At 39.7% G+C, this 24774-nt stretch overlaps 2 protein-coding genes across 2 annotated transcripts in view; one reads left to right on the top strand and one right to left on the bottom strand.

Moving 5' to 3' along the window:
- The window catches only part of SHISAL2A (shisa like 2A), a 35756-nt gene extending 15491 nt beyond the window's left edge, over window positions 1-20265 (bottom strand). Inside the window, exons 1-2 of the mRNA XM_078392890.1 lie at window positions 11656-20265; window positions 1745-1890 (exon numbers count right to left, since the gene is read on the bottom strand). Of these exons, the coding sequence (XP_078249016.1) occupies window positions 1745-1890; window positions 11656-11837 (328 nt within the window). The 5' untranslated portion in view covers window positions 11838-20265. The remainder of the gene's footprint in view (window positions 1-1744; window positions 1891-11655) is intronic.
- SLC26A8 (solute carrier family 26 member 8) overlaps window positions 20265-24774 on the top strand; it is a 38623-nt gene continuing 34113 nt past the window's right edge. Inside the window, exons 1-3 of the mRNA XM_072999537.2 lie at window positions 20265-20683; window positions 21159-21298; window positions 23223-23339. Of these exons, the coding sequence (XP_072855638.2) occupies window positions 20478-20683; window positions 21159-21298; window positions 23223-23339 (463 nt within the window). The 5' untranslated portion in view covers window positions 20265-20477. The remainder of the gene's footprint in view (window positions 20684-21158; window positions 21299-23222; window positions 23340-24774) is intronic.

Here is a 24774-nt window from a genome sequence, read left to right as displayed (position 1 = left end):
AGCCAAACAGACCATAATTTGTTTTTCACTCTTATGTTAGCTGCTCTGAGCAGCATGTAACATTACATCTATCCCTCTCTAAAAGGCAGGTGTCACCTTTTCCATTTGCAAGTTAGACTGTTTAAAACAGTTATGCTTTCAATCTGGCTGCTCATTCTGTCTGAAAAGACAGAATGCCGAAGGTCTGAAAATGGGTTATAACACACCTCTTTTTTGTTGTTTCTGTTGAGAGTTCTGGGAACTTGTGTAAAATGCACAGCAGAAGGCCAGTTACCTCATGTTAGAATTAACTACGGAGGTTCCCTTGTTTATCCACTCTCACCAAAGCCTAGCACTTTTGAAAAACAACACTCAGGAGGCGATCTTTAAGTATAAAAAGGGTTTTGTATATTTAACTCACACGAATAGCCACTCATTAGGTTTCAGGTTGATACAAAAGGAAAAATAGGAAAAGCACAGGTTTCTTTTGTCAGCCCATGTGGCTAGGAGGATCTCTGGGGTTCAGAGACCCTGCCTAGAGGTCTAGCATTTTGCATAGTGAAAAAGGATCTGTGTTACAAAATGGAGTTTCGCAAACCGCATGGTGAGAAGGGGAGTGACAAGGGGCGGAGCTTATCTAGCCCGTGAAACAACACATCCGTCTGATTGGTTAGCATGTAAACAAACAGGCAAACCAAGTTAGTTTGTGATGCAGGCCCCTTCCTCCCACATCTTGAAATTTGCATCTGGATTGCTGATTAGCCAACAGTTTTTTAATATGTAACTAAGATTCCCATATCACCCACCCCTGAAACTTAAAGGAATTACAGTGTGTTCTCAAGGCTTATCATCACAAAATGGATGCTGTTGAACTGGATAAAAGATAGTCAACCACCAACCCTCTTCTACAAGGATGACAAAAGTAACTACTGTATGTTGGTCCATAGGAGGCACCTAAATCTTTGGTTGGGCCACATCTTTATTAGGACCCATCTAAATGGTGCAGAACTGTGCAAGCTTTTGTGCAAGGCCCAAATCTAATTATTCTATATGCGAAGAATTGGCCAATCACAGATTTGGGTTCTCTGTTGTATCCAAAAGCTTGCACACTTTTGTGGGCTACTGACTGGATTTAATAAAGTTATTGCCCTGTTATCAATTCTTTCCCCATCTCCATGTATCTCTAAAAATTGAGTCTCTAAAAATAAAAAGCCAGCACTCATGCTTGGGGGAATGCATGAAGGAACAAGTCTGTGTCTCCCATAGCTTGCACAACTCTTGTTCAGTACATGAAACTGTGGTGCTCATCTTATTACTCAGGCCAAAGTCAGAAAAAAGTGATGTGGACAATAGCTAATGAAGATACTATGGCCTCCTTGCTCACGGTCTGCCTTTTGGACAAGCAGTGTAACATTCTTCTCCATTTGTTTCCCATACAGCGCAACCTGAAATCTTATAGGCTGCACTGTAGTATGCTTTCTCCTATCACAGTTGTGCTGAGCAACCAAGCCAGGACTTCTCCTGTCATGTATTCCTTCGAGATTTTTAAATAGAATTGCTTCTTTTGATCTAGCTTCTTCTAGAGCTGCAGCAAGCATAAATGCTACTACAGCCATCTGCTCCGAGAAAGCTCAAAGGGATTAATCTGGATTAGGAGAGGACTGTAGCCCTAGAATGTCAGAGAACCCTTTAAAACCCAGGTGGGAAAGAAGGGCCACTTTACTAAAGATATATGGATATTTTCTGTTGAAGAAGAAAGTCTTACCTGCTGTCTGTAAGCTTAAGCTTAAGCCTGTGTCCAATTTTCTGTGCGGCTTCGTGCTGATAAACAAGTAACAGAGAACACATACAGTGATGATAAAAGCCAGCAGGACCACTGCTGCGATTGACAAGCCAACAAGTGCTCCAACGCTGAGAAAAGAAAGAGCATTTACATTTAATGTGCTAGCTAGACTGGAGGCATTGCCAATACATAGCCCTGGGAAATACTGAAGGTGCATGTACTTAATGGAAAAGGCAGATGTTTCAACAGTAAGGGGACACATTGATTTCCCTGTAATGTTATTCTGAGAATCATTATATAGATCTGTAGATCTGACCACATGTAGAGTGCTTTCTTGTGTTTCCAACTTTAGCAAATTTAAAATTACTATTAGCTATATATGAATAAAACAGGAGCCATTCCTTTGAAATCAGGGAAATTAATACCATTTAAAAAAAATTAGATTAAATCTCTCTTTTTTCTCATTGCCTTCTGAAAAGTTTTACAAAGAAGGGGAGACATGTTGTACGCAGGTACACACGAAAGAAATCAGCAGTCTTGATAGACGAATGCAATTTCTACACATACATTGGTTACATTTTTTTAATTACAGTATGTTCATCTTCAAAAGCTGCAAGATGTAGTGAGGAAGACAGATCAGTGTAATACAGGAATATCAGAATTCATTAATTTTAGAACACCTTACTTTCAGCTGTTCAAATAACCACTATTTCATTTCAATTTTGGAGTACCTTGAAGTTGTCCTTGTGAGCACAAAAATCTTTGATCATTTTTATGGTATTTGTCTTTATAAATACTTGGGAGGAAACTGCTGGCATTTCCATTTTTCTGAGCAGAATGCAGCTGAGAATAATGTAGATATAACCACGTGATGGATCATCATGACTATGTGGAAATCTGGATCCAAAACTCCCAGGGCCATGTGCTGCACCATATCTACTGGATCCAAAATTCATACCAGATAGGTAGAATCACTGTGTCTTTTTTAAAACATATGCTTGCTCTGTTTATGTATAAAGTTGTATGTGTTGGCATGGTAACAGTCTTGTATGCACTAACACTGGGCTACAATTGTACCTTGCCACTAACCAATTAACAAATTTATTTTTCCCACCTCTGGCTTGCTCCTCCTTTCTTCCTGTTGTGTGCTTCACTTCTGGATGAGTGTTTATCTCCTCTCTTCATTCCTGACCTTCACCAAGAGCAGACATGTTTCTCTGCTCCTAACCTTAGTCATGGGGATCTCCCCCTCTTTCTAGATGGTTAAGATAATGAGTGCTACCTTATTTCCTAACATAGATTCTTACTGTACACCTGCTTTGTATGCATAGTTTGGTTTCATGGAGCAATGCAGTCAGTGTGCCAAAGGGAAGGGTTTTACTGTAGTTTGGTTTCATGAATGCTTCTAAGGTCAGGGTTACAAACAAGGCAGAACAAATCATATGAAGGATACCTGCCTCCATATCAATTTGAGCCTGCTAGAAGACTAAACAAACTCCAAATTTGGCTGTAAGGAAGTTAAATGACAATTTTTGCTATCAGCAAAGGCAGTTTTGAGAATGATTCAAAAGCCTGAGTATAGATTGTTGAAGGCCTCTCATCATATTAAAATCATACTCCGCCTAATCATCATCATTATCATCATCACACTAGTTTTGTTGGTTGGTTTTCTGCTGTGATGTTCAGATTAACCAGCAACTAAGACACACCATTAGGAGTGGAATCAGGATACCCAAAGACAAAAGGTGGAGTGTATTTATTTTATTCATTTTCATTTGTTTTATTTATAGGCCACCATTTTCTCAATAAGGGGACCCAAAGCAGTTCATAATATTAAAAGGAATAGAATTAAAAACATGCTTTAGCCAGTTCATAATCATTTCAAGGCATGGGTTTTGTCTCACCTAAAGCCAGGTCTAAACATGCACCAGAAGGATGTGGGAATAAAGAAGAAAAACAGACTGCAACACTACAGCTGGGGATCACCACCTGCAAACATTATTCAATAGTAGTGCACCCACTGGTAGATTCTAGAAAGGTATAAATGCTTCTACCTTTTTCTCCCCCCGATTTAATTAAATTTGTTTAAACTAGTTTATATGTAATGATGCAAATACAGAAAGAATTAGTATGATTCAAATAGATCTGCATGACATCTCATCATAATGGAGAAGACTGGAATAACATTGTGTGCTATTCAGTCTGTGGACAAATACAAGTACAGTAACCTATTGATAGGTTACTTCAAGGCCCCTACACTTCCTGTCTTATGTTTCTTTGTCTTTAAACCAGACATGGAAGGGAGAGCAATTGAAAGAGATGAGGATTTCAAATAGGGGACTGTTCTTTGACAGTTCTTAGAAGACTTTCATCAATAAAGCAGAACACATCACCACCCTCGTGTCCTATGGGGGGAAAATACAAAATTGTAAATCCTTGCAAACAAAAACATTTAGAATATTGCGGACAAATATTTTTGAAGGAGCATTTAATGTAGGAAAGCACTGGCATTTGGCATTCCCCATCAGTAGTCTGAAGTAATATTGACCCTGCAGCACAGGCTTCTGTGGTTTAGCCCGCAGCGCCGCCACGTCCCTAGATATTATTTTGCTTCTATGTTAAAATGAAAGCTAGCACTTTTTTCACCATGAACAGAATTCACACACAAAGGCCCTGCAATTTTTGTGTGAAAAACTAGCATTTTGCCTTTAAAAATCGTGTGGTTTGTGCAAAATACAGGTAAAAAACCCTTCTGCAAAATTTTCACAAAAAATAGAGAAATAAAAAGAATACACAAACATTTTTGTAATACTTCCTACTAGACAGAACACTGTTTTTTTTTTAAAAAAAATGTTGTTCTCGCAAGAATGAAATAAGTAAAGTTTTATACCTCTATCCTCTCAGCATTCTAGCTTTTCATGAGAAATAAACCTGGATTCAATTTACAGAATTCCAGGTGTCTCAGGCAAGAAATGAAATAGCATGACTACTTACAGTGTAAAGTATTCATGGTGCTGGGTTGCAGTCCCCCAGCACTTCCAGAATCTACCCAAAAGACTGGAACAGAACCAATACAAAGTGGTGCCCCAATGCCCAGCTCAAAGACAAATAATCCTGAGGGATACCATGCCTGAAAGCTACTGGAAGACTAAGCAAAATTAACCTATGAGAGTTTAGAGGTCTGATAAAGTTATTGCCTACTGTTGTTTTCAAATTGTGTAAAAGGACCATGCAGCTTTTAATTTTTTAAAAAATTTTGGGTTGAACAATTTTTGTCTGACATGCTAAGGCCCCAGTGGATCAAAAGAGGGAATTACAGCAAGGCTCAGATACCTTACTTCCTGTCCCATCAGGACAGCCTGCAAGAGAAAAGAATAGTTCACCGGAGCTTTGCACCTCTGTAGCACCATTCTGAAAAGAGAATGCAACTGGTCAATGCAAAAGACTTGGAAAATTTATCTAAGAACTCCGTTTGGCTTGGTTCCACAGTCTGAGCAGCTCTTTGCCTGAATAGCCGCACTAATGTCCCTTGCAGTTTATCTGTTTGTCCTGGACTATACCACATGCTTCTATATCTTTAATCTTTGCCTCATTGTGTCATATTCTGACTACCAACTCCTCTTGAATGTCAATGCCTGTCTCCCTCTACATTCTTAGTTGCTGCTTTTGGAGGACTGATATATATATGCCTGGCACCACACAGTATGATTTCGAACACATAAGGCAGTGCTATCCTATGATGCCTGATTATAAAATATTTCATCAGAGGTCCCACAGGAATACCAAGGACTTTAAACCTGAGCTGCTTCTACATCTGTTTCACAAAAGGAAAGCTATGGTCAAGATTGTACTTCCTTTGTACCTGACTTAGGCCTGAAATTATCTCTACCAGCCCTCATTAAACTGTGATGGCTCGGTACACTTTCTTTTCCATGAGATTCTCAAAACTGCAAATTTAGAATACATTGCATGTGCCAAATAGTAGACTGGATTCTAATATTTCAGGCTCCATTCCATTTGTGCAGTACAGTGTAGCAACGAAGATTTGTGGTTATTTGCATCCAAGAAAGACAGGAGTCACACCTCCAAGTTTGATAGCAGTTTTATAATGTTCAGTTTGTATGCTATTGCTAATATAAATACAGCATTATACATTCTGTATCAGATAGGATTCAAATTTACATAGGATAATGAAATATTTTATTACATTAGCTTAGCTATTTAAGAGAATGGATTTTAGCATTCCTTTTTTACAACCTATATTAAAGGCTTAGATCTTCTTAGCTTCAAAAAGCACTTTGCATGGAAAGAGGCTTTGCTAGGAAGAAAGAATGCACACACAACCTTTATTAAAGTAATTGGACTCTGTCACAGAATGTGAACTTAAGAATCTGCATAGTTAGATAGTCACACAAATAATAGCATTTGCCTCATTGTGTCATATTCACAAATAATAGCATTTGCCTTTGGAAATTAAAGCTATTACATGCAGGGAGATGTTTGCTAAACTTCCAGTGAAATCCTAGATGATAAATTCATGATACATAATTAGGCATTGGGAAGTCTCTAAAATATTCACTTGGTAGTGTAATCCTTGGCAAGTTTATTCAGAAGTAAATCCCACTGAATTGTGAAATCCTGAAGAGGGAAAACCATCAGCTTTCAGGCTATAGAAATCGATATGAGTGCTGGACCACTAGCAGAGAGGAGTAGAGACAGGATAGGTGCCTCAGGGCAGCCTTAGCAACACAGGATCCAAAGACCCTTCATTTCCCTATCACATCCATGAAAGGCCCCTTGGCTATGTCAGCACTGAGTTGACATAGTTAATACCTTCCCACTGGCGTCAATGGAAAGAAAAATGAAAGAAAGTAAATAAACAACAACAAAAGCAGCAAACCCCACCAGCATTTGTACTGGCCTACATGAGCTGGCAGAGTTTTGGGTTGGGGGGAAGCTCTGTCTGGGAATTGCGTCTCCTCATATAATAGGGCTGCCAACCTACCTTTTTACTAATAACTGATATCAGGACAAATGTTTCAGTGATATTAACATTCAAGTTAGCTGAGGGTTGAAGACTCTTTTGTCCCAAGGATATTATTAACCAACTCCCAGGAGCCTCAGACAGCCTAGCAAATGTTAGGAGATGTGGAAGCCCAAAGCTTTTCCACTCCACATCTACCCCAAGAAGGAGATTTGAAACTGAGTGACCCTTGCCCCAAGAAGTCGCAGATAAACCAATGGAGATAAGGGTGTAATAACAGGAAGCCAAAGGAAAGATGGGTCAAGAGGCACCTGGGAGGAAACAAGGAGAAGCAGGGATAGGAAATGTTGGTCTTTCTAACTGTGTTAGACTTCAACTCCCAAAAGCCTTACCTATCACTGTGAATGGTAAGAGATTATGGGACTTGAAGTCAAACAAACAAACAAAACTGGACAACCAAAGACTCCCCATTTTTGGGCTGATGGCACATGAATGTTGGACCAGACAGTGGCTGAGCAGTTATGTTGTTATAGAATGCCAGCAGGCTGAGCTTCACACAGTGTCTAACATAAAGATGGACTGTGTGATGTAGTTGCAACGGGGCAAAAGAGATGAGGAGGGCAGAATATTAGATAGGCCCCACAGCCTACTTGCACCATAGCTTACATCATTTGGACCAACAGGCAGAGTGGTCCCCTTGACAGAAAGTGTCAAGAACACATATGAATTTGTGCGGTGGGCTATAATTCAGAGAAGGCTTGAAAACATAATGAGGGCTGAATTCAGAGCAAGTCAGAAGTCTTCCAGCGATTCTGGGGCAAATCATTTGGGAACAGAGAAAATGTGTGATTTTAGAAATATAAACCCCTTGGCAAAATTAATATTCAATATTTGAAGCAAAAATAATAGCAAGAAGACGATGAGATTTTCTTATACCACGCACAGGACCAGTGGAAATTACTGTGAGAAAATAGGGTTATAGAACTGGGCCAACAATCTGACTATGTGCAATTAAAGAAATTCACAGAAGAGATTTCAAATATAATTAATGAAGAAATTCAGGTCACACATACTTTTGCCAAGGATGTCCCAAAGCACAAGAAGAGATAAAGATAACAGACTAGAATAATGATTTGGTAAAGATGCAAAAATTCAGTAGTGATCTTTCACTCTCTTATACATATCCTTTCTAACCAATCATTCCCTCCTACCTCTGAATTCAAAGAGAGCCCTGCTATCTGCTGAGTGTTTCTTTCCCTCTCTTAAATCTGTTGAGGTCAATTGTAAGTTTGTTGCTGTTATGTTTACTACTGCAGGTAAAGCAACACTTCTATTCTTTCTCCTACAGATGTCTCAGAATTAGTTATTGATACTTTAAGTGCCAATTAATAAGAAAGGGGTGGACTATCTGGGGAACTTGCGGCTATTCTTTGAAATTCAAAACTCGGCAACATGTCATTCTATCTTGCAGAAAGGAGTTGGACTAGACGGTTTTTGACCTTTTTCTATCTGCAATTCAACATTTTTATGCCACACACACGTAATCATCAATCTCTGTTAAGAAACATTCATAGAGAGTTCCTTCTCCTAAAATAAGTTGGGAACACCTCCCCTGGGCTGGTATTAGCAGCTTAATCATCATCATCACCAAAACCTCTCTCCATCTCTGTTTGACTATAAATCCCTGGAACACATTCCAGCCCCCCTCCAGTCCTTTTCCAGTCTAAGAACCCACCACATTTATCATCATCTTGCTCCTCTTGTGTATGACATGGGTCCCTGTGCTATATTATACAAGGCCTATAGCATTCTGTTTGTTTGTTTGTTTGTTTGTTTGTTTTATACATTGTTCTCCTCTTCATCAAGAATGGTGCACAACAAAAAAAAACATATCAAATTTTCCCACTGCTTTATTGTTGTTGCCTAAGTAAACATAGAATCAAAGATATAAGAGGCCCAAGTCAATTTAATCCAACTCCCTACTACAAGCATGACCAATACACCTGGTGCTCACTCACACTATTCACCAATCAGCTCATAAACAGAAGTGATATTGGAGGCACCTTAAAACCTTCTATAGCTAATGTTCTGCTCAGTTAGTCACTGAAAATCACCCAAGTTCTATATTTTTCTCAGCTACTGGTCTGGTTGATATATGCAGCAGAATGAAGGGCTAGTCTTAAGCTAAGAGGAGAGCTATACCATCACTGCAAATACTGGTGATTTTGAGTACTGCATATGGGGTACCAGTGGTCTGTAAATTAATATGGTCAGAATCCTACTGAGATTTTACTTCCTGGTAAACGAAATTATTTACGTCATGGCAGCAAATTGTACATAATTAACAAGGAACTTATTGTGTACTCAGTCATGTGCCTTGTTAATTGTAGTGCTTTCTTTGTGGATTCCTGCTGAAAACAAGATCACAGCAGTAAAGTACATAAAGGGGGATTTGGGCCCAGGCTTCCCCCTTGTATGGGGGATCCATGTGAATATACCTTGATATGAATGCAGGACTTATTCACTCTGCCACCAAATGCAGATCCGTGTTTGCAAGGCTAAACAATATGCATCTGGAACTGGAGAAAGACATGCAGGAAAATCGATGGTGGTGAAAAAATTAAATCAAACTGCCTTCCCCCTTTCATTCTGCTGAAAAAGACTCCCTGTAAACTTTTTTCTTCAAAGGAAATTTTATCAGGACTTTATTACAGACATTTGCATGTAACATGTGGGCCCCTAGAATGGAAAGTTGGTAAAGTGTCAACTTTCCCTGGGAATGAGGAACAGAAAGATCCCAAAGAAATCCAGGATAACATTTTTGTTCTGTGTTAACTCAGTTCAGATTACAAAATGGATGTTGAATTTTAATCTACTTTTTCAACAATTTTGTTTAAGAAGCAACAGAAGATTCACATTTGCTTGTTAGACTTTTTTCCTCAAGTTCTGCCCATTGTATACTCATAGCAATTCTGCAATATGTGCTAAATTAAAATGGAGTCACTGGTTCAAAATCTACACACATACAGAGCCAGTGTACATATGGAGGCTATGCCCCCAGTGTGCCTCCTTGAACAAATTCCTCTGTCCAGGGAAACAGATATTTTTGACCAGAAACACGTATTAGAACCAGAGGAGGATAATCCTTTACTAATGCAAACCTCCGAGAGTCACGAGTTTCTCACTTCCACAGCAGGATCTGCTCTCACCTCTGGAAGTGTGCAAATTAGCTTGCTTTGTTTGGTGACAGATCTTCAGGACTTATGTGATTCCTTTGGTTTCACAAACCCGCATATCACCTCTCTGCTGAGTTTCCACTCTAATTACAGGCTATCTTTAGTTAGTTTTTGGCCTCAGTCTATGTTCAAGCAGACCCATTCAAATGGACAGTTATTTCAGATTATGCAAATATGTAATTTTAAACATCTAGTTTCAACATACAAACCAGATACACATGCGAGCACAGTGCAAATGTCAATGAGACTGTAATACTTTCATTTTTATAATTAAAACATCAAAAGCAATTTAAAAACTAACCAATCTTACTGGCCATAAAAATTCTTGCAGAAGCCTCTTGCAAATCTCATAGAAATCCCCTGCTTTGACATAACACAGCTCGCACAATTGGCATAGGTGTACAGTGGGAAATGAGCCAAATGTCATGTGAAGCAAGCTGGTTGTAAACATACTATTGTGTTCCACTGAAATAAATCCAGTTTACATCTGAATAGGTCAGTTTAGAGTTGTGCTTTAGATGGCCACAAACAGGAGAAAGAACACATGGTCTCCTCTAAGTCCCCTTACAAACATAATAGCTTTGATTTCAAGAATGTCAAGAGTATTAAAACTGCTCTTCATCCATTATTTCAGCCTTTTACACAATCACTCATGGATTTTGCCTATGGGAATAACAAATCACCTCCAGGTGACCATGCTGGGTTGTTCCATACTAATTTCCCCCCCTTCTTTCTTCTCTTGCTTTGTTGAGACACAAATAAATAACAGAAGTATTACTGGGAAGATGCTGAGTGATTTCATTTCTACAGGCCTATTGCAAAGTACAGTAGTGATCCTTGCCAGGGCTGTTTAATCTTTCCATCAGCCAGCTTCTGTGGTGCAACAGAAGTAACCTGCCTAAGACCACGGAGAGAGCATGTACCATGACAGCAGTTCAACCAAATCAGCATCATGAGAAGAATATTCGTCCAGCAAGTTTTCACGATGAGACATTTCTACCCAAGACCACAACTCTTTCATTTGGATTCACCTGAATCTATGGTAACAACCACTTTCTAGTTTTATACAGCAAACAGGAATTAAAAATGTCACTCAACAAAAAGCATGCATTAGAAGATGATACTCACTTGTTTTGATCTGAGGAAAACAGAACTGACCAGAAATATACCATGGGTCAGGTTTTCTCTTCAGTATGCATCTCTCTGTGTCTTTGCTCCAAATAGCTTTCAGACTGGAGCAAACATCTGCCTCCTTGAACTCCAATCAGGAGATTCCCTCCCCATAAACCAACATAGGTGTGCCTCTTATGTGCAGTGAGCTTCCCTGGCTGAGGAAGGATTTGAACCCAAGCCCTCTGGGTCCCAGACTTTCACACTACCCAGGACAAGTTCTCCCTAGCAAATCCTATGTGATATGTTACTCAGGCTTCCAAACCATTATCAGATCCCAGGCTTTAATTAGTGGCAGAGATTAGGCTGAAGTTAAGGCTCAGAACATAATCATTCTCCCTTTCTCTGAGCATGTGCTGAGGGCGCTAGTCTCCAGAAACAAGCACTTCTAACATGCCCTACCTGGGGCGATGGGGAAGGGGCTTCCTATTCCCCATCGGCCACGGCTTCCAGGACAGCCTCGGTCTCCGGATCCTTACCCCGCCTGCTCTCTCCGGCCTTACCTGAGCCACCACATGTAGTTGTGCTCGTAGGGGAAGAAGCTGTTGGGGTCATCGCAACAATACTTGACGTCCTGGAAGCCGCAGCAGTAGATCGCGCTGGCCTCGCCGTCCTCCTGCGGGCAGCTGAAGGCGCTCACCAGCACCTTGTCGGCGTTCATATAACTCGCGCAGTCGGCGCTCATGGTGCGCGTCCGCCGGGCTGGCGCTGGCAGCGGCGGGCGAGGCTGTCCGCTTCCTCCGTTGGGCGACTCTTGGCGGAAAGAAATGTCGCCGGAACGAGGAGCCAAGTCACCGCTTCGAGGCCAGGGGGCGGCGGCGCCGCGCGGCGAGGAAGGCGCAACTCGGGTGCCCCAGAGGAGAACGCGCCGTCTCTCTCTCTGTCTCTCTTTTTTCCCGCCGCCGCCTCCGCTAACTCGCGATCCTCGACTGGTGCCCCCCACGTCCTCTGCCGGTGAATAAGTAAGTGGGTGGGTCGCCTCTCCTCTCCTCTCCTCAGAAGAGCGAGAGAGAATGAGAGAAAGCGCCCTTCGCCCTTTCCCGCCACTGCGCCCCAACCCCTTCCTGCCCAGTCAGTTTTCCCTCAGGGAAAGAAAAGAAGAGTAAAAAAAATCGACGAAATCGCCCAGCACTCCTTTTATACATAAATCTAAATTCACTATAACGGGTTTTCCCTGTAGTGATGTACGGAAGTGAGAGCTGGACCATAAAGAAAGCTGACCTCCGAAGAATTGATGCTTTTGAATTATGGTGCTGGAGGAGGCTCTTGAGAGTCCCCTGGACTGCAAGGAGAACAAACCTTTCCATTTGCAGGAAATCAACCCTGAGTGCTCACTGGAAGGACAGATCCTGAACCTGAGGCTCTAATACTTCGGCCATCTCATGAGAAGCCGACTCCTTGGAAAAGACCCTGATGTTGGGAAAGTGTGAAGGCAAGAGGAGAAGGGGACGACCGAGGATGAGATGGTTGGACAGTGTCACCGAAGCAACCAACATGAATCTGACCCAACTCCGGGAGGCAGTGGAAGACAGGAGGCCGTGGCGTGCTCTGGTCCATGGGGTCACAAAGAGTCGGACACGACTGAACAACTGAACGATAATGGGTAGATTCATTATGTCGTTCGTTTCACATTCTTTCTTCTACCCAGACTCGTCATAATCAAAGTCAAGTTAAAGAGTGCAAAGCTTACTTACGTAAAGCTGCGCTCTTCACCTGTGGTTTGGGCCCTTCGAAGTTACACACCGGGATGCACTTCAGCCAGGTTCACACAAACTGCTACTCCTGTCAATGTTCCTGAGTGATAATATTAGCAGACCGGACTATACATCTTCTTGGATTAAAGGTGTATGTATGGGTGTGTAACTTTAATCCCAGAAGACATACGTGTGCTAATATTATATTCAGATAAGGAGAAAGTACTGTAATACAATTAACCACGACCCAGGAATGGTAAAAGAAGCAAAACAATTACAGTAAATAAAAACGAACAAAGAACCTATCAAACCACAGCTCCATACAACAATTAAGGTTAGTTGTACATGGAACATGCTGATTTTTTCTTCTTTCATTCACCAAGGAAAGATACGTTAGGGAGAATTGTTGAACTGCCGGTCTCTGGGGTTGGGAGTTAAATTCCCCACTGTGCCCCCTTGACAGGGGTTGGACTAGATGATTCATAAGGTCCCTTCTGGCCCTTCAGTTCTAAAATGATGGTGATGATTATGATGTTTGCCCTATTTATAAAGAACACCAAGGATCAGAATTAAGGCCAATACACCCATATCACTTCATGTCACTGCTCTCGAGAAATGCAGTGTGCTTCATTCTTCCTACCATATCTATAAAACTAAAAATGATTGATTTGCTGCCTGTGAAGTATACAGCTGATGCTGACAATTTCTTGTTAGGATTTCTATCCCAGAGAATGAAACACCTCCATTTTCTTTTAACAAACAATTTAACTACAAAATTCTGCCATGAGCACAAGACAGCTGTCATCTTTTCATGCCCTAGTGCACAATCCATCTGTAAATAAAGCAGGTGCAGCCATAGTGAAGGTTATCTAGTTTACAATTCCATGCAAGTGCAGAATGTAACATTGACTACGGTGCAGCATTTGCTTTCATGCATCAGGATTGTTTTCATTTCTAAATACTGTAGCAACATTGCAGTCCAACTCCATGGCTGTTGAGACAGGTTTATCAATTTACCAAGACAATGCCTGATGACAGATTTCTGGGAACCTTGAATGTATAGGGAACAACAGGTTGCGCTTCCTCATCCCTCCCCAGGGTACCAGAATCACATGTGAATATTTGTGTTTTTTAAAATTGCATATAATTGTAAAATGTAATTTTCTTCCAAGCTGAACTGTCAGAGGAGCAGCCTAAGATCTCAAAGACTTTGCATCCAGCCTTTGACGAAGGAGGGAAGCAACTGCCTAAATTGCAAGACGCTCAGAGACAGGGCAGTAGGTCAAAAACACCTGCCACGCTGCTACCTAACCTTCAGAGTGCTAGATATTAATCCCAGTTCTGAATAATATTGCTGTATTATTTGTTGTCAGAGAGGCGGAAGATTGCAGGGGTGGATGGGTTGCCTTAGTACCGAAATATTTTGGTTGTTCTTGGGAATTGTGCAGCCTGACATGCAACTGGTGGAAGGGGATGCTGCTCACTTTGGTCAACAAAATGGCATGGTTTGCACCTTCACTGGATATATAACAAATGGAAGAATAGGGTGATACCATTAGTGAAACACTAAAAAAAATTCCTAAGGACCACACAGTCTTTTCCTAATTATGTATGTATAATAAGCATGCATATTTGCTTAAGACTTCCATTTTTATTTTGGTGGGGAACTTGTTGATGATGGGGAAGAATAATTGTTCAATTAATCACTTAAAGAGAAAGAATACACAACCCTGGCCTAGAGCATTCCTGAGGGAGGAGGCAGATGAACAATCAGAAGGAGCTCCTACCATCATTGGCACAATACATCCTGCTGAAAGGAAGCAACTTGGGCTTATTCATGATGGTTCACAGCACTGTGCTGTGAACTGTGGGCTGTAGTAATGGTAAGAAAAATGAAAACAAACTTCCACAAAGGTCCACAGAAATAATGTTGAAAAACCTCGCACAAACTCCTTCAAAGATGACCTACCATGCAGGTGTCTTCACTAACAGAACTGCAAAACAAGTGCGGGGGAGGGGGGCTTAAAGCATTAAGAACAATTGAACTAATGTTGTGATGCTATTTGTTTCACGCAACATCCACAAACTGTTTAAGAAGCTAGGCAAGTCTGGGGCTCTGCTCACACAGAACAATATTCGGTCTCAAATCAAGGAAGATGGCAGAGCACTGGTACTATTTTTAAAAACGCAGAGATTCTAAACAGTTCTAACTGCTACAGAGCAGCCAGTAATATCGCTACTTGATGGAACGAAGCAGAATAAAGGGTTGGAGTCAAAATGGTAAGGGAACAGTGAGCAGAAACAATGGGTGACTTATTAAAGGCAATAATGTGTAAAGTAAAAACAAAGTATTTTTAAAAGGCAATTGCTGCTGTTAAAGAGGGGCGAGGCAGGTTCCTGTAGTGACAAAACACTTGTTTCAGTCTCATCCATTCTTTCATCTTTTACCTTAAAATATAGGAGTTATGTTCCCAGGGAGCAGCAAAAACCCCTTCCACAAGCAATTTCTTTTACAGATAGTGCTATCTTGACCATAAGAGCCCATCCACACTGCATATTTGTTCAACTTTGTTTGTACTCATGATACCAACTCTCATCCCAGGGTCAAGGTAACCCAAGGCTAAGATTTGTGTCAACAGATTCAAAGTAAGACAAAAACTTTGCTTGCTGGGTTTTGTTGTGTGTGTGTGTGTGGGGGGTTTAAAAACAATGTTACCAAGTGGTGGTGGTGGTGGTTTGGGTGCATGACTTGCTCTAGTATAGGATCCATTTGTGTAGACCTTAGTATTGTGTTGTTTTATGCTGATCTGAGTACTTTGTGACATAATTTGTCAGTACAGTACAGGCATTTTTCTGCTAGCCAGTCCCCACTTCATGGCATGCTCTGGACAGGTAAAACAAGGAGGGAAGGGAGGAGCAGGTGAAGTAGGCCAGGAGAGGGCAGAGAAGATAGGCAATAGGGCAATCTGTGTTGGGTGAGAGACAGGAGGGAGAAATTCCAGATGTATGTGGAGAGGTGGTACTGGTACATCCCAGTGCTTACCAGCACATCTAGCAATAAATACCCCTCCTCTCTCTTCTCTCCCCCCCCCCCGTATATACAAATACTGTGCCGATCCTTTCAAATCTACAAATACCTGAACAACCCCAGAATGACTTAGGACAACACCCAAAGTTTGGATAAGCCAAAGTCAGTTTAGGAAGCAGCAGTGCAAGCAGTTTCCCATTACTTGTTTCCTGTTTCCTATGAACCAATCCTCATGGTCCAAGAGATACCTGGATGTGTTCACAGTTCTCACATTCTTTGGGGAGGTTCCTTCCATGTTGCCCGAAAGGACAATTAAACACAGCTGCTTACAGCTAGGGTAGAGGTTTGTCCATATTTACAGGGGGTGTTCTTTGTTGTAAAAGAAAGGGAGACCAAAGTCCCCCACCTCAAGCCACTCCCAATATTGCTTATCATTTCTCTCAAATAACTTTGTCTATAGCAGACCATTGCTGATGCACTGCTTCACTTTGATTAAATTAAAAATATATATATTTCCCTTTTCTGAAATGCCAACTGAAACCTTGGCTGTTGGCAGTTTCTCAATCAGCACTACACACAAGGCAACAGAAATAATTTTTTAAAGTTTAATCTAAGTGATGCAGCCCGTCAGTGATGATCTACAAGAGACAAAATAAGAATTATCATTATCATGATCAACATTATGATTTCCCTTCCCCTGCTGCTCTGCAGAGGAGCAGAGGAATTGTTCAGTTTGATGATTTGATGACTTATTGAGCCACTTATTTTATGATACCAGAAACTGAGCAGAAGGATCCAGACTAAATAGGGTTGCTTGAGGTCTGTATGCTATTTGGATGCAAGGATTACACCAAACGGTACACCACACCTCCGCTCAACTTCAAGTGACCCTATTCTGACTTCACCAGCTCACTTCAAAAGGGCCAGTGTTGATGAGCCATAACTGTAAAATAATTGTTTCTTAAATAATTCAGCCTCTCTATTAAAACTGGCAATATATATCAGCTGAAATCTTGATGCTCAGTATAGTATGATTCTCTACAGTAGGCCGACTGAATGAGTATAGATTTGGTGAGTCAACTGTACATTCCATTAATCCAAACGGATCTGCTCTAGGCGTGACTTACTATGCTAAGCATAGTAATTTCAGCCACTATTTCATATTTCAGCCACTATTTCATATTCTTCATTTCTTTATCAACTTTTCCTTCTCTTTCTTCAGAAAGCTTATTAAAGCTTTCAGTTGATGAAAAGTTTTCTAGCTACTATTCATTATTTCTTAGTTCAACCAGGTTAACTCCAAGGTATTTGCGCTCATATGAAAAAAATAGGCATCTAAATCTGGTGAAATGTTATCAGTGAATTCATTTTGGAATAATATACAGTATTACTCAGAGGGCAAGTTTTTTAGTATTCCAATATAATTAATCAAACACCACCTTGAGTGTTGTTCAAATATGGCTGCTTCTCTGCTATTGCTGAATAGAAAGCACACCAAAGATCTGAATGAACAATTATACCTCGCTACGTAGAAAGGATAATGTAGCAAAAGTATATAGGGCCAGCATTAACATTGGGGGGAAATAGGGAAATCATTTCATGCAAAAAATGTGGAATGCAACAGAATAGTAGAAGTTGCGATGGGGACAGAGCTCTGTATGTGCCACACAGCATGCCCTGTTAACACTCAGAGTTTTGGGGAAAATAGCTTTGAGTGAATCATGTTCAAGATCCCAAGTAGCATGACTGTGCTGGTTAGATGATTCTGTGTGCAGTAGTTGCAGTAGCATAACCTGGTCTGCTGCCCTTAGAGGTTGAGGAGGAGGATGGGTTACTAACAGTGCTGAACTAAGATTCAGGTGCTACTCCAGGCAGCTTTTGGATGTGAAATTGGAGTGTGAGAAATTTTTGACTGTTGCCTCTGGCAACAAAGTGTCGTGGGCTGGTTTCTCTCCATTTTACTTTTTGTTTTTCTGTAAATATAATGAATTATTTAACTGACATGGAGGTAACTGTTCCAAAATCCTGTGTTTTACCGTCACTGGACCAAACTGCTGAACAGTGACACCATCTAATCAATCTTTTGGAACAAAGATGACTAAGAATTAAGGACTGACATTTTCATTATTTATGTAACAGGTTGTTTTGAAAGGATGTTTACCATTAATGAAATTTTTAACAAAATAGATCAATAGATCACAAATGCCATGTATTCATCAACCTCTGAAGTCACACTGAAATTGCTAATATGTTTTGTAAAAACTATTTTCCTATGTTGCTGCCTCATTGATTCTCCATTTAAAAAATATTTCATAGAAAAATATAATTTGTCTGGCCTTCTAATCTTGTTTGGCTTCTCCTGATATTAACCATTCAGTTTAGAAGAAAACAGCAAGGAGTGGGGAACTTTGGCAGATGTTAAAATTATCCAGATTTAAATTATGAGGATTTTTCTCTACTTTTTGTCCCATCTTCTGTGAAAAACAGGGGAAAGATTTAGGAGGAAAGCCAAAACCTACGAATCCTAAAGAACAAACATCTTTGTTTGTCCTTTCAGCCAGTCTGAAGTGACGATCTAGTCACTTACTTGTTGAAGAAGTCACCCGGGGCCATCCTTGATGCAGTATTTAATGTGTGATCACATTGAGTATGTCCATTCCCCTCTAGAACAGGAACAAGGTAGGATTAGGATTAGGACAATATGAAAAGGTTATTTATTTACTGGATTTAAATCCTGCCTGTTTTTCAAAAATTAAATTCAACACACCTATAGGGACACTGAATAAAACAAAGATAGTTAAAACATAAAACAAGTTAAATCATAAAAGAATGAAATGCAATTTAATTTGAAATTCAGAATAGGCATTTGCCGTTGTGCACCAGGTCATGTGACTTGTGTGCAATAGCAAATGCTTGCACCAGTTTCTGAATTTACAGCCATTTGCAGTTACAGTACACACCAGTGAAGTCACATAGATAAGTATAACTATTAATAGGATTGCGGCCAGTGGGTCATGAATAAATCAAGTGCATTCCAGGTTGATTGGGCATGCCAATGGTGTGTTTAGAAAGCTCACCAAGGGAAAGCTCACCTTTTGTTGGTTGTGATCCAGATTCCTCCACATATATACATTTGATTGCAGGAGAGAAACTACTTTCTGTTTCTTTTAATATTGTTTCTTTTAATACTGTAAGTCACCTTGTATTCTTTTTAAGAGATGATAGATAGATAGATAGATAGATAGATAGATAGATAGATAGATAGATAGATAGATAGATAGATAGATTGATTGATTGATTGATTGATTGATTGATTGATTGATTGATTGATTGATTGATTGATTGATTGATTGATTGATTGATTGATTGATTAGATAGAGGTTTGTGTCTGGCAGTGGTGAAAAATGTGGAGAGAAAAAAGGAAAAGGAGCGGGGATACCAAAGGGCAGTATTTCCATCAGAGTTTCACTCCAGTACACCTAGGGTTGCCAGATACACAGGTACTAAAAGGAGGACATAGAAAGAGAAAAAGGAGGACAAAGGAGGACATATTGAATGTTTCATTTGAATCATTCCAGATTAAACCCACAGTAAATACAATTTTATTACAATAGCTGCCAATACAGTAAATGTCTCTTAGTGAACCGACCAAGAAACAGTCATGTTAAAAATTAAAAATAAATTCAATGGAGGCTTTTCCCCCCAAAATACCAGGGGGTGGGCGGGCAGGTGGGGGCGGGGAAAGCCAGGGGGGAGGGGTCCTTCCACCTCTCCTCCTCCCATCCAAAATTATAACATAAAATATACAAAACCCTGACATTTTAAAGGTTTTTATCTTTGCCTGCCTGATGGAGGACATGAGGCTAAAAAGGAGGACATGTCCTCCTTTTGCCTGACATCTGGCAACTCTAAGTACACCAGATTTGGAAAGGCCTGTATAGGGGCTGTGGCTGGGAAAGAAGGAAGTGGTGTTAATGTGATAAGAATGAGAAGTCAAGGTAAAATAGGGAGAGAGGAGAAAGAGGGCAAGGATAAAGAAGCTCAGTTAAGGAACGTCATTGTCAGATCATGTCTATGTTCTAAACAGGCTCATATCTATACCATTTAAGGCTGTTTCTGAAGCTCCTCCAAGGGCCTTTCTTTTTCTACACATTTTCCCACGACATCTCCTAAGGATGCACATTCAGATTTCAAACATAAATCAATTTGACTTTAAACATGCTTTTGCATGCAGCCAATAGGGCTAGAGTGGCGTTAGCATAGATTTCCCTGCTCCCTACCCACCCACCCAGCTTTGGTACATATCTAACCCTGTTGAGATCATACCTGAAACCTACACTAACGTTACCTATAGGATACTCAGGGTGGTTGCCTGATACATCACTGGGCTGCTTTTGTTCCAAGGACTGAGAATTTTAATTCTTCATGATTACATTTGCCTCTAAACAGTTTACCTGTTTCAGAACCAGGATAATTATTGCTAGTCATGAAGCCATAGGGTAAGCTTGGAAAAGCTAGTTTTTTTGGGGTTAAATTTCCTGGAATTCCTCTTAGTCAGGATAGCCCAAGTACAAAAACATTTTTTTCAAAATGTTATTTTTGTATGTTAACATTCCAGGAGGACGTGTATGATGAAACAAACCCAAATGTTAATATTTCCAATGAAAGACGTGCACTGAGGGTGATGTATAACATCGAAAGAAAAGTATACAATGAAGAAGAATTCCAAAAAGATCATGACAAAAAGATTTATTCTCAACCCAATAAGGATTTTGAGAGCCCTCCAACTGGACGAAAAATCCAATGCAGGTAAAGTATCAAAAAGGTTTTTTTCTTTTGAAGGTAACTAATGATGCTATTTTTCAACTCTTCCACACATATCCTGCTTGAGTCTATGCCTCTTGTCCTGCTGTCATATAGAGAATTTGTTGCCATTTGATTTTACCTTGTTAAATGTTTTAATTTGTTATTGTTTATTTATTGTTTATTACCATAAGTTTTATTTATTGTTGTAAACTGCCTAGAACAGTGTGTTACACTAGTGGGGCAATATTTAAATCAAATAAGTAAATAAGTAAATCACCCAAGGTTGGGTACCATTGCTGTAGAGGGACTATGCCTACAGTATTTGCATCAATAGTTTCATATACTTGAAAGGCATTTCTGATATGATCCACTTCATCATACATTAACTGTATTATTCGCTTCCAATTCATAAAAATAAATAATTTAAAATCTGAGATACAAGGAAGAATCATCCAGCTTGTAATACAATTTGTTTCAGATTTTCTTGTACACGATTCAGGAAGCTACTTATCAAGATGTTTCCCATTCTAAATTGGGTTTGTTCCTACCGTGTCAAAGAATGGATTCTAGGAGATATACATGCTGGCATAAATGTTGGGATGGTGCAGATTTTTCAAGGTAAAAAACTCACTCCTTTTTATTTTATTTATTTTCCAGTTTTCTCAGGCCAGTTATCAAAATCAAGAGTTCTAGCTTCTCACAATGCAGTGTTCAAATGTTGTTAGGAGCTTGTTGTGTACTAGAGTTCTTTACTCTTTTTTATACCTGGTTTAGAATTTTTCTCACTCTTCATGAAAAGGCCTCTTCGAGGGAGACTCTGGCATGTTGGTATGTTGAGCAGCGCCTTTTGATAGTATGTACAAGAAAAGCAGATTTGTTACTCATCTTTCCTTTGTTGGTGAAACAATTATTAGTTTAAGTGTTCCAAATAATGTTAAAATGAAATACCGTAGGAGCTGGATAAACATTGCCTTAGATTAGATTATTTGTGATTCTCAATATTAGATTCTATTGAATATTGCCTGGAAGAATTTTGGCTCTTTTAAATTAATATGTCAAAATATTTCCCCTTGCAGTGTAAAGATTGTGTCAAGATATAATTTGCGATGTGTTAAAGCCTATTGTAGCAATAAGAGGTAATTCTAATATATTTGTAACAACAAAAAGTTGACCTGCAGATAGTTTCACTTGCACCATTTTTGCAGGATCAAATAAAATAATTAGGGGATTGCATTCTTGTTGCTGTTAGCACTTTTTGCCCTCCAGATATGGGATTTCCTCAGAGCTGAATGCCTGAACATTTAGATTTGTAAAGTAAGTCCATGTATACCTTCTAAAGGCCAATCACAAAACAAAGCACCTTGGAATTTAAAATAATGAAATGAGGAAAAACATGTTCTAACAAAAGGAGCACAATTTCTAAATCCAAGCTAAGCATCATCTTGTTCAACCCTTCTGTGCCACAGTCACTATAGTGATTAACTGCATCTATTCGTAGCTCCAGAAGAACTCAGGTCACCTTTCTATATACAGTAGTTAACAAAGAATGGTAAGGGAATTGATAGACAACAATGTAACATTAGTAGTCATGGACCCTGGATTTTTTCTCCTGTATGTTTTCATCATTTCAGTCCCCAAATCATTCCAATCCAAAGACTGAGACATTTTGCTGCCTGAGGCTGAGCATCAAGAGATTGACCTCTACTCTCTAAAGTCAAGTTGCACAATACCAGGGATAATATTTGGCCACACAAGGCAAGATATTCCAATAAACACTCTGGCAGTAAAAAAAAAAAAAAAAAGCAGTGCGTAATAAATAAGTACAGTAAATGATAAATAATTTATTTAGTTAAATTCTGAAGTAAGTCACAAAACAAAATTGTTGCTTTCTGTGGAGATTAAAAAGGGAAAGAAAGAGACTGCTTATATGTACTGGCATAAATCATACTGGTGCTAGATGCTCCCCTTCTTTCAACCAGGTTTAAAGCCACACTGCTTCCTCTTGATCTCCTTTGCAAATTAGGCTTGAATCATTGATTGTTCAACACAGAAGAGCTAAGAGCCGTAAAACACTTTCTGCACTGAATAATGCTATAGATTTTTTTAAAAAAACTTCATATATTTTAGTATCTATTCAGAAATAGATGAAGTGCCCTCTCCAAGTGGGAGAATCTATAAACAAAATTCATTAACAATAATACAAATTATTTTTTTTCAAAGCTGGAAACAATGTGAAAATAATCATAGCCTTCATGCCTAAAAAGCTGTATAAAATACATCAAACATCAAAACACAATGGTAGCAGAAATTTGAATTAGACCAAAATGAGCCACATTAAAACCAATTCTATAGGAAAGGCAGATTGACACATGTGTATTTAAGAGACTGTGGAAACAAAAACAAAGTGGAGACCAATTTTATGATTATTGGTTATAATAATGAGAAAGGGTGGCTTTATGCTTAACCCCACAAACATAGCCTCCCAATTCAGCACCATCTAATCTATTTTATTTTATGTTTCTAAAAACAAATATTTTCCCAGGACTATCAGGAATATTGTTAACTGGATTACCGCTGCCAGTTGTCAATAGTTTTTATTCTGCATTTTGCTGCTCTTTAACATATGTCATATTTGGAACATCACGCCACATGTCCATTGGTAAGTAATGCTTCACTCTCTTAATTCAATCTATGGTGCACACAAAGTTATTTTTTTCAACAGAAGGGAAAGGGAGACCCATTTAACTACTGCTTTTATCAATGAAGCACATTAACATGTCAATCTTAATTTAATATTTATCTGTTTATAATTAATAATTGCCTCATAAATCACATGTGCTATTTGTTCTGAGGTATTATTTTTACTGTTATAATCCTGTATAAGAAAATGTGATTTGTTTATGTCAGGAGGACTGCATAGGCATTCAGAAAAATGTAATGATGTGTCATATTTTATTTATGTCTTCATCTGATTAACTATTACTTTTTGATGTAGTAATGATTTTTGTTGTTGCATTCACTCTATGATTTTCCTCTCAGAGACATCACTGTTTACATCTGTCTACATTTATAAAACTGTTATTCCGGGGGGGGGGGGGTTAAAGAAAAAGAAGAGTCTCTTTTTGGTTATTCCTCTGCAGGAGAAGACCAAATTGCAAAGGAAACCCTCACAGAAGCCCAGGCACAGCATTTCCATTTCTTTCCCTGCTATCATGATTTGATAGCAAATATGGAAACAGACTGATGAAATGAGGGGCACAACAGGCCATCTGCCTCCTTGAGCAGTGTGAGAAGAATCCCATGATCTTTGCTGGAAGTGTCTTTTTTACAGGCTCTGGGCCTTATTTGTGTTTGCTTCAGTACTAAACAGATTTGGGCTCCTTTCATAAGCCATTAGTGTCTGTCATTTGGTGGGAAAGCGCGAGAATACTTCTGAAACTTTATTAGCATAGGCATCCTTCAGAGCCTATGGTAACATGCTCTGAATCGAGGAGTGTCTTCTCCAGAGCATGAAGCCTGGGTAAAGTAATATGAAGGATAGGCTGTTACCCAAGTAGCAGATCCCCCCCCTCCACATTGCTGAAATGGTCCAATGGAAAGGCAAGAGCCAATACAACTGGTTCCAGCAACGTTGCAGGAGTTGGCAGAACAACACGAACTGCCTTCGGTACTCCAGCTCCGGATTTTGCCTCGAGGTTAACTCCTGAAGCCTTTTCCATCAGTGGATATAGCCACAAGGAAGTGGGGGTTTGAAATCGGAGTTTTCCTTCTCCTAGATGGGCTGCCTTCCATGGCTGACGAGCCCCACCTACCATATGAGATTTCAATGCTATTTCTGGTTCTTCTGAGCATAGACTAAGAACAGGGCTGGTCCAAAATATTTGTTGCCTCAGACAAAGGACAAGATGTTACGCGCACACACCATTTCAGAGACCGCAGTGGACTAAACTGGCAGCTGAATCTTACTTCACCAAGAAGTGTGACAAGGGTGAAGCAAGTGAGGAAGTTGCCTCAGGTGCACAAAGTTAAGGGTTGCAGGAAAAAAAATGTTTGTCCAAGTGCATCATGCCATTAGGAAAGGGATCAGTGAGCTC

Source organism: Pogona vitticeps, chromosome 4 (genome assembly GCF_051106095.1).
Source record: "Pogona vitticeps strain Pit_001003342236 chromosome 4, PviZW2.1, whole genome shotgun sequence".
In the NCBI taxonomy this organism is placed as follows: Eukaryota; Metazoa; Chordata; class Lepidosauria; order Squamata; family Agamidae; genus Pogona; species Pogona vitticeps.
This window is presented reverse-complemented; position numbering and strand designations above follow the sequence as displayed.